This window comes from Xiphophorus couchianus, chromosome 22 (assembly GCF_001444195.1).
Source record: "Xiphophorus couchianus chromosome 22, X_couchianus-1.0, whole genome shotgun sequence".
In the NCBI taxonomy this organism is placed as follows: Eukaryota; Metazoa; Chordata; class Actinopteri; order Cyprinodontiformes; family Poeciliidae; genus Xiphophorus; species Xiphophorus couchianus.
The window spans coordinates 12,671,954-12,682,247 of NC_040249.1; the positions used below are offsets into that span (position 1 = coordinate 12,671,954).

At 41.6% G+C, this 10,294-nt stretch overlaps 1 protein-coding gene across 1 annotated transcript; it reads left to right on the forward strand.

Moving 5' to 3' along the window:
* Positions 1-3,945: 3,945 nt before the first annotated feature.
* hps6 (HPS6 biogenesis of lysosomal organelles complex 2 subunit 3) lies at positions 3,946-9,323 on the forward strand. Its single transcript, XM_028006743.1, has one exon. It carries the CDS (start codon positions 4,326-4,328, stop codon positions 7,005-7,007), a length of 2,682 nt encoding a protein of 893 aa, XP_027862544.1. The 5' UTR covers positions 3,946-4,325; the 3' UTR covers positions 7,008-9,323.
* The last annotated feature ends 971 nt before the right edge of the window (positions 9,324-10,294 follow it).

A 10,294-nucleotide genomic window follows, 5' to 3' on the forward strand; every position in this document is an offset into this window, starting at 1 on the left:
AAACACTCAGAGAATTACCAATTCTTATGATTTTAAATCATGCTCAAATAAGAAAGGCGTCTATCCTAAGGGGATGCAAAGCCGACAGCCAACCCATCTTCTCCACTCTAAGAAGCAGCATTTCTTTCAGCCATTAGTTTCCTTTTCTGTGCCTTATAACTCAAGAAGAAAATCTCCCCCACATTCAATCCCCTCCAGTCTCCAGACAAGCACTTTATCTTCCTGTCTACAGGCACAGCAGCCTAAACACATTCTCTAATAGACGCTGTTTTCTATCCAAGGCAAACCTGTCCATGAGCAAAGAAGCCTGAATCTACTGCAACTATATACTTTTATCTGCATGCACACTATTCTGAATAACCAAAAAACGTCCTCTAAAAGCGGCTTGGGGTGATATAATAGAAACTGCCTGTTTGTGTGTCGGAGCTGAAAGAAAGAGAACCTTCTCTTCCAAGTTAAACTTTACCCAGTTTTGTAGAGAAAACTTTCAGAAAAATACGGTTTTACCCATTTTTCTCCTACTTTGAGATTTCTGTCTTTAAGTAAGAAACAAAAAAAGAAAAGCAATTTGAAGCTGTGAAAATAAGTAGGCGGTGAAAGCAAGTAGTTTTCATCAAAAGATCCTTTGACTTTTAAAGGGTCCTTGTTGTCTCCAACACAGGAGGAGAACAGCTGCTACACTGGTGCATTGAATTAAAACAGAAACAATGACAGTCATAAAATCCACAGCACGGATCTACTTAACAGAAACTGAAAGAACATGTCAGCTTTTTAATCCAAGATTTAAGTGAATAAAATTACTTCCTTGTATTAAAATAAAAATAAATAATGTCAAGTTAAAATGATACAAAGGCGCTTGCTATTAAAATAAAAACAAATAAAACAAATTTAAATTAGAGTAGTAATAGTATAAACAACTTAAATTAAAATTAAACTGATAAAAAAGTATATGCTTTAGGGCATAGTTTTGTCAAACTCAGTATTATTTTTTGGCAATATTAATATCATGAATGTTCTCAAAGGGCCAGTTGTGCCAATATGTATTGATAAGCAAACTGTTGAAGTATTAATAAATGCTTCCCCTGCATTCATTAAGTACTATTTAAGTACTATTTAAAATTAAATAATATTGAGCATTTTTAACATTGACGTTTTATTATTTTGTTATTGTTATCATATGTACAAATAAGGAATACTTTTAGTCTTCTCTGTAATCATATGTGTTGTACATTTATTATTTTGAGCACAAGGGCTTGAATCCCTGCCACACAGTGAGGCTCAATCCTGCCTCCTTCTGGATGTTGCTTGACATTAAAGATATTATATACGTAATTGAGCCTGAAATCCTCAGTATTTTAAAAACATTTCTTGTCATTAATAAAAACAAAAGAATCCCATGGATAATTTGAAGAGACATGGAGCTAAACTTTCTCCATGATTTGATTATGTTGATGGGATCACAAGCTTTGAATTAATCCCTTTCTCCTGTCTCAGATTCTGAGCAGATCTGCAGCTTCATGTGACCTGATTTGATCACAAGTAGTAGAATCGAGAGCTGAAGACAAATCAAGAGAAACAGCGCAAAATCTATTTGAATTAAAGAAAATGTGATCCGTGTTCTCTCAGATTAGTTTCAGTTTTAAGTGTTGCAAACTACCTTCATAAATTAAATAAAAATATTCCTACTACTGCCAACTACTTGTTTGTGGTCTCTCTATAGAGGTTTCTAAATATCTATTTATAAATCAGCAACACTGTCTTTAAGCAGTTAATGCTACTGTGTGGGCTGTGGTGAAAGTTGCCAGAAAAGTTTGGTAAAGCAATACATGCAGCAGGGATCCGCTTGCTTAGACTGTGAGTCACCAATGAGCCTTCAACTCGCACTGTAATAAATGTTAGATATTATCAAAACAATGCATTTTTCATCCAGGTATGCCTTATTTTTTTGTTCCAACTATGCCCGTATCCTCAAAAAGGCCTCTCAATTCATAATAAATCTAGGACTGCTGAGTTAATAAATCTCGCTTCTGTAAGAAATTTGAGTAAACAAGGACGACAGAGCAGAAAAAACAAACCTACACAAGCCAGTGGCTAAATTTTAAACCGTCTCACCAAAAACCAGAAAGAATTAGGATGGTTTTTCAGTTAAGATAAAATGTAAACACCTGATCAGTAAAACAACTGCAACAAAAAAATAGCTTTCAAAAGTAGAAACAGAAAATCACATAGTTCCTCTTTTTATTCTTTACTGAATGTTCCTCTTAAATTGTTTCCAGCCTAATAACACCTGCATCATCTGAAATATTTTCAGCACTACTTCACATAAACACATGCAGCAGGAAGAAGAATAGCCAATTCTCAAAATGCTAATGTGTTATCTTGTCAGAATACACTAACATTTCCTTTACTGCTAGGAGATCTGATGCCAGATTCAGCAAAGGTTTAGAGGTATTAAAATATATAAAGTTCTGTATTCATTAACTTGTGTATGCCTGGGCAGAATAACATTGAGGGACATAAACACAACAAAACTGCAATGTGAAAATATGACTGAAAAGGGAAATGTGACATGGTGGCTACAAATGCTTCTCTAAAAGTTGTTAGCTCTGATCAAATTGACTAAACTACCATGCGTTTAAAAACCTGCAATTAAGCTGGATTTAATCATGCCTTATGGATAGGAATCTGCCATAAGCCAGTAATAAAATGTTCATGTATACCTCCCGCGTTTGGGTGGCAAGAACTATAACCAGATATTTAATTTTTGTCTTATTAGAAATTATCTTTAATCATGTGTGCCATGAATGCATGAAAGCAAAGTCAAGTTCCTTGTCTGTGTAAACAATCTTGACAAATAAAGCTGATTGTTCTGAATGTCTGTCTTTGGAAGATCTCTGGTCACGCTCAAAGTGGATGGAAGATTGACTGATTACATAAAACATGTACTAGTCTGAATAAAGTCAAAGAAATTAACAATATTCACACTTTTACATAGAAATCCTTCACATTTGAAAAGGGCTTGGTCTACATCCTGCTTCACCAATATTCTGATGAAAAATAACCTAATAAAAATCTCATACCAAGTTACTACAGCTCCATCTTGCTGTGAAAATCGCCACTAAGCTAATAATTTTTCTCATCTCGTCACATTACAGCCACAATCTTTATGGTACTTCATTGTGACTTTATACAATAGACCAAGACAAAAAAAAATCATAATTGTATAAAAAAATACGTTAAACTAAACTTTTACATTTCAGCCCTTTTCACTGTGATACACCTAAATGAAATTCAGCACTGACAACTGTCTTAGTCACCTAATTAGTAAATAGAGTCCAATTCTGTAATTCTGTTTTCTACCTAGTCCTCAAGAGCTACTCCTGCGGCTTTTAGATTTAATTAGTTTTATCAATATATCCTGGCGCAACCGGCCCTTTAAAAACATTCAGATTTTTTATATGGCCCAAAATGAAAATGAGTTTGACACCCTTGATCTAATTAGATTGAGTTTTTGCTATTTTGTAAAAGAGAATACTGTAGATCACAATTGCAGCTAGTTGTAAGAAAAGATAAATGGTTCTATATATGAATTGTACTCCACACCTTTCAAAATGTATTTGAAAATGAAAATAAAAGATGATACGGCATCATTTTCCTTCCACTTTACAATTATGTGCTATTTCGTATTAATCTCTCAGATTAATAAAATACTTACTTTTTTGGTTACATAGAGACAAAATGTGCAAAAAGGTCAGGGGATATGAACACACTTGCAAGTCACTATCGTCACACAATTAAAAACACTTAATTATTATAATCTAATGAACGGTGTTGAGATATCAAATTCTTATTTAATATGAAAAACCTCGAGAGAAAAAATATATCAGCAGAGTGATTCCTCCTTTTCCTTTGCAAAATCTTTGTAGTCCAACGGTCGGCGTTCTGCTCCTCCTCTTTATGCAGAGCAGTCTCGGTATCCGGAAATTAATAGTCCCGTGATATTAGAGGAGGGCTAGCATAGCACCGGAATGACTGCAGTGCCTTTTCTCAGACTGCTTTTCCAAACTTTTACACTGTCAGATAACAGTTTAGCTCCGCTCTGGTCTATAAAACATGAAATTACAGCAGCGTAATGCTGTCGGATTTGTGTATCCCTCCGCCTCGGCCGTTAAAGAGATGACTCCCTCCACCGGACTTAAAGCATCCGCTCTGCTAGCTTCGCTGGAGCCAGGGGTCGGATTTATGAGCCGTCAAAGCTAACGGGTTATTGATAAGGGCTGCGGTAAAGGAAGTTACTCTGAACTCCTCGAAACAGAACCGTGAATATGTCGCGGTTTGTCTTGGAAGAGCTGTCGGATTTCAGGGACTACGCTGGAAGCCAGAAGCTGAGTGACTTACTAACTTTTTCTAAAGACGAGCCCAGCAGGATCAAACTGTCAGACGTTCGTGTGAGTCCAGATGGACGTCACGTCCATGTCCTCCTCCGCCAGCCTAAGGTCGGTCTCATGACTTTTGACAAGCATGAAAGACCCCAGCTGGCTCTCAACCCGAAGAAGCTGGACGTGTGGTTCAAAGGGGGCGTCTCCATAGTGGATGTATTCTACTTGGATCTCCTTCATAACAAAGGCAAGGGGACAGGAGTTGTTGCGGTGGTTGTTTATGAGAATGGGAAAGCCGAGTTTTGGAAATTCCTGGACTACAAAACCGGCTGGTATCTCCTGCAGACCTCTGATCTGTGCAACAGCCCCCGGGCCAGAGTGTTGTCAGTGTGTGTGTGCTCCAGCCTCCTGGTGTGGTGTGAGGAGCGTCCAGCCTCAGAGAACTCCTCTGCCCTCAGCTCCACCAGGAACAAACTGAGATACTGCATCTGCAGGAGGGACTGTGAGGTGGAGGATGGAGCTGTGAACCTGGGAGGACTGAAAATCATTCTTCACAATAATCCTAAATTCACCGTCATCAGCTCAGGCGACTACGTGCATCTGCTGCCTGACCTGAAAGCCAAGTTGCAACTGTGCATCTCCAAATTCTTCCTGACGTGGTCCCCTCACCACGACTCCTTCACCATCAGCACCACGTGCAAAAATACCCCCATAAAGAAGCTTTCAGCCAAGGAGTCCGACTTCAGGCGGCTGATTGCAGACTGTTTGGGATATCTGTCAGCTCTCGAGCCGCCTGAAATCTGCAGCTTTTCTCCCACAGGCTGCGGAGGCCTGCTGCTGCTCCTCAACACGGGCTGGCTGTACATCCTGCAGGAGGACGGGATGCTGCGGCGGGTGTACAAGCTGGCGGACAACTTCACGCCTCAAGCAGACACTCACACCAGCCTGTGCTTTTACGTGAACATCGTGGCACTAATGGTCGGGAAAACCCTGCATCTGATAGAGGTGAACTGTGGCAGAGAGCTGCAAAAGATTGCGTTGAAAAGAGAGGGGTTGTTATACGCAAACCAGGCTGACAGACGAACTCCCTTTCTGTTCTCGGAAACTGGACTTTTCATGCTTACGGAGAAGGACTCTACGGGGAAAGCTCTGGGCCTCAGTCCAGCTGAGAGTAATCAGTCCGGAGCCGTCCTGGTTGAAGCCGTCTTCGAGGAGGCGTGCAAGTACTACCAGCAAAGGAGCCTCAGCAGCACGCAGCTCACCGTGGAGTCCCTGAAGAAGGGAGGACGGTTCCAGGCTCCCATCTCTCTGGCCTCCATTCTCAGGAACTACCTCAACTCAGGCTTGAGGAGAACGGAGACAGAGTCACTGCAAAATGGAGGAGGTGACTATATTGCAGGGCAGGATAAGTTAATGTGCTCTCTGGAGGGGGAGCTGAGAGCTCTGGTGGCTCTGGAGGAGCTGAAGGGGAGTTTAGTGAGGGGGGGTGTGAAAGAGGTAGAGGCAGTGGGTGGGACGTTGGTGGAGAAAGAAGTGGTGAGGTTGCTGTCATCCTCTGAACTGGATGGCGAAACGTTGCTCTACCTGAATTCCATCTTCAGCATGTTCCCTGGCCAGGCGTGGAGCGCTGCTCAGGCTGCGCTGCAACTGCACTACAACGTGGAGGGCTCCCTGTCCAGCAGGGCCGCCCCAGATGTGTGGAAAATGGTCCTCACTCCTTGCCCGAACTCCCTTCCCGCCATGAACGGGCAGTCGAAGCACAGCCCCAGTCTGAAAGGGGATAATAACTGTAAGGTCACGACCTCCCCAGCTGCCCTGCCTGTGTTTGAGCTTCTCTGCCAGTCAGTTGTTCGTTTTCAGCCCGGCTGGCTGCCAAGGTTCCTGCAGCTCTCCCAGCAGCAGCAGGGCTCCGCGGCGCTGGGACTCAGCCTGGCTTCGTCCTCTTGGGGTTTCCCCAGTGGGAGAGGCGGGGAAAGCGGGGAGAACAATGTTCCCCTCTACAGGCGGGCACTGTGGGTCCTGTCCAGCCTGGACACAGACACAGAGCAGCGGCAGGACCTGGAGGTGGAGCTGCTGCTCGTCAGCGGGCGGCCCAACGCTATCCTGCAGGCGCTGCGTATCCTGATGGTGAAGCGCCAGTGGGAGCGGGTCACCCAGGTGGCCCAGCAGTTCTGCAAACAGAGCCCCCTGCTCAACAAGGAGATCTTCAACTCCCTGCTGTGCGAGGTGTCTCAGCACCGGGAGCTGGACCCCTACCTGGACCTGCTGTGGGCACTGTGCCCCGAGGACTACACAGTCACCACCATCCTCAACCTGGTGCTCAAAAACATTTCCTGCAGCCCTCCGTCCCCCGCTCCATTTGCAGCCCCCCCCAGCAGCCAGCTGGCCATGGGGCAGCTGAAGCCGCTGCTGAGAAAAGTTCTGCAGAGGGAGACAAAGCCCAGCCAGCGGTACGCCGACATCCTCCAGTCGCCATTGTATCCGCCGCCGGCTCTTCCCCGCCAGCCCACCGTTCGGCTGAGCTCCGTGTCTGACGCAGACACTCCGTCTCCTCACACAGAGACACAGGAACTGAAATCATCTCCGAACACAAACGCTCTACCTGCAGACCCAGGTGGATTTTCATAAACCCAAACGAACTTAACAGAGAACAAAACATGTCCAAACTGAATGTCAGCATTCTTACTTTAGCACAAAGATACAAATAAGTTAAATGCTCGTCTGTAGAGTAATTTACTGACACTAGTGAGGTGACTTTTAGCAGGGTGTCAGAACAAATCTGACAACTGGAAACTCTGAACTGACTACTGAAGACTCAACAAGTGTACGTAATGCAGTGAAAGTTGACGTTTTAGTGTAAATACAGAATCTACAGGGTTATTTATCGCTTAAACTTTAACTGCATGAGAATGAAACTGTACTCGCACCAGCGTATTTAATATCAGCCTTATTAAAAGACAATGGTGACATATAGGTTACTGTAATAAGACAGTACAACTAATTGCTTGATAAGTAACAAAGCCACTAATTCAGACTTGAGGGGATAGTCTGGATTATTTTTAAAGCTACTTTCCTTTCCTGCTGTGTTATCTCCAAAGCCTTTACAGGATCTACTTGAGTAACTTTAACCTATGTCAGAAGCTATGCAGTATTTAAAGAGCGGTCCAAAAAATATCTTGACTACATCTGGGGTTTATTGTATTGTCTTTAGTCCTTTTAACTTGAGTTGCATACTTCCATGCAGCTGGTAATCAACAGAGAGAGCCGCCTTTCTGTTCTTGTTTGCTCACAGTGAGGTAAGACAGGCGGGGTCAAGGTTCTACTGCTGACTTTTAGTTTCACATTTGACAAATTAAAAAGGCTTAAACATTAACTCCACTTTGATTGGTTTGCCTTGACATAATAACCAAAACATTCAGCAGTCTGTTTCTCCCTTCGGTGTCGTCCATTTTCCCTTCCAGGCTCCATCTTGTTCCCTCTAAACCCAACTCACGGGACATTCCAGACTACATTCCCAGTAAAAGTGACTCACATTTTGGACTTTAAATTAAATTTTCAGCACTAATCTTATTGAGATTCAAGTGTTTGTGTGTGTGTGTGAGTGTGTGTGAGGGACATGTTTGGACCAAACCAGTCTCCGTGTTGCTTGCGTAAGATCTCATATGTTGTCCTTCTTGGAACCACTGTGGAAAATGTTATTTGATTGATAGGCCTTCTGTATTCTTGGCTCTGCACTTTTATATCACACCCGTCATGTTGACTGTTCTGAGCTCTGAATGTTTCTGTTGAGATTGAGCTTTTCTGATTTAGGATGGGTGAAGAGAGTGTTTTAGTGTTTTGTTTTGTTTTTTTAAAAAAAGGATTGTATTTTGTACTAAAATATGGAAACATCCATAATATTCTTATTTATTTTGAACCAAACTTTTGAAGACTACTAAGCTCTGTGTGGGTGTGGCTGAGTGAAACTCAGACGTCTCTTATATGTGACAATCAGACTTCAAAAAGTCGGTGCCTTTCAGCTGACAGAGCGGTGTCACATTTCTGCCGCATCTCTGCAGCTCCCTCGTATTCCTGAGGGGGAACTCCCAGCATCCGACCTCTGTGTGCTTTCCTTTCCTCCTCGGTTTTTAAATTCACTCAGAAAGTCTTGGGATTCGTCACTCCAATCCGTCACTCTGGTGTCTTAATTTATGACAGAACCGACGGGCTGATTTCAGATCAGTGTGCTGAACATGAACTGAGACTCTCTGGGAACTCCCTGACTTCCCCCACACAGGCCGCTCATGCTGCCTGCTTGGATGTTCAATGTTCATTTGCCTTCAACTCTGCCTGTTTATTGCTGCAGTTTATGTTCATTTCTTCTTCATATCCACATTGTAACTTTGATTTTTTTTGTTTTGTTTTGTTTTGTTTTTTGCCAGTGTTTTCTGGAGGAGTTAAAAAAGTTAAACAAGTTAAAAGTATTTATCAGCATATGTTTCTATGCTATTAAAAGTAAAAATGAGATTTAAGTGATTTGTTTGTCCAGTCTGTCTAAAGTGGAACGCAAGGTGTTCTTGTTGGCAATGAAAACCATTTTAGCATCTTGAAAAGATTAATTTTCTGCTGTCGGTTGTATTGTTTTCTGCAGGATTTTCTCTGAACATGAAACTTTACAGTATTTTTGCAGGATGTAAAAATTATTTTTGTTTTTCCTTCTGGCAATTAAAAATAGTAAAGATTTGAATGAGAGCATTTTTATTAAGTCATTTAAAATGCTATTCTTATCAAAACAGAAAAAAAAAGTTAAACAGGGCAGCATTCAGACGAGGTGTAATGATGACTAAGCAGATTACTACAATATGTGAAATACAGATACTTTAACAAATTCAAAATATCAAGTAGTTTATTAGTTTCTAAATTAAAAATTGGATGTTGTATTTGATAATAAATTATACACAGTCATATATGTGCAGTGTTATTTTTTAATAAATGTGGAGGTTTTGCTTAAAGCTACTGCAAGTCAAAAAATAACATTTTTGCATACTGCCAAAATGAAAAATATACATTCAATTAAACTTTATGTTATGGCCTATTATAATCATGATGACTCAGATCAAGCCTGATAACGATACACATTTGAAGTATTTCTGGTTTGTTCACTTTTGTTTACATTCTGTCTCACAGTCCAAAGCAGAATTTGTTCACTAAAAACAATAAAGACATTAAGCTCCAGACTATTGAATTACTAACTTGAAGCCTGACCATACACTTAAAACGGTGACAGAGGTTCTGCCAAATCCACTCACAGCTGCAGTGTTTCCATGTTCAGGGTTTATTTTAGTTACACTTTCAGACTCATGATTGTAAGTGGAGCAAATGTGGGACACTAGATGCTTCTGCGTGGCTCTCACAGCTAAATGTCAGCTTCCACATGAAGGAGTGAAGATGTAATCACAGCAGCAGAGGTAGAAAGTATGTGACTAGTTCCTCTTCTCCATTCTCAGAACACAAGAAAGGAGGTTCAGTTATAATAGGCAAGAAAAGAAAAGGTTGGGTGCAAAAAGCTGCAGAATTGATATTGCCTCATTGTTTCTTTCTCTTCCACTTGATCTAACATTTGTTCCCCCTCATTGATTTTTCCCAGCATCCTGCGTCTCTTATTACACGGTTTCGGGTCACGCTTGTGCTGTAATGTCATTGATTCACTTGTTCTAATTATAGCTTGCTTTAAACAGTAGTGCATCTCAACAAGGCTCTGGTTCTCTGCTCCCTGGTGCTGCGTCCTCTATCTGTCTTCGAGCTTCTGGATCACCCTACAGAGCAGCACAAATTGATGCACCGTGAGAGGGATGACTGCGTTACAACACATTTTCATCACATGTCGAGTCAATGTGCAACAAAGATCCATCAACCTTGAAACTAAAATATTTCGG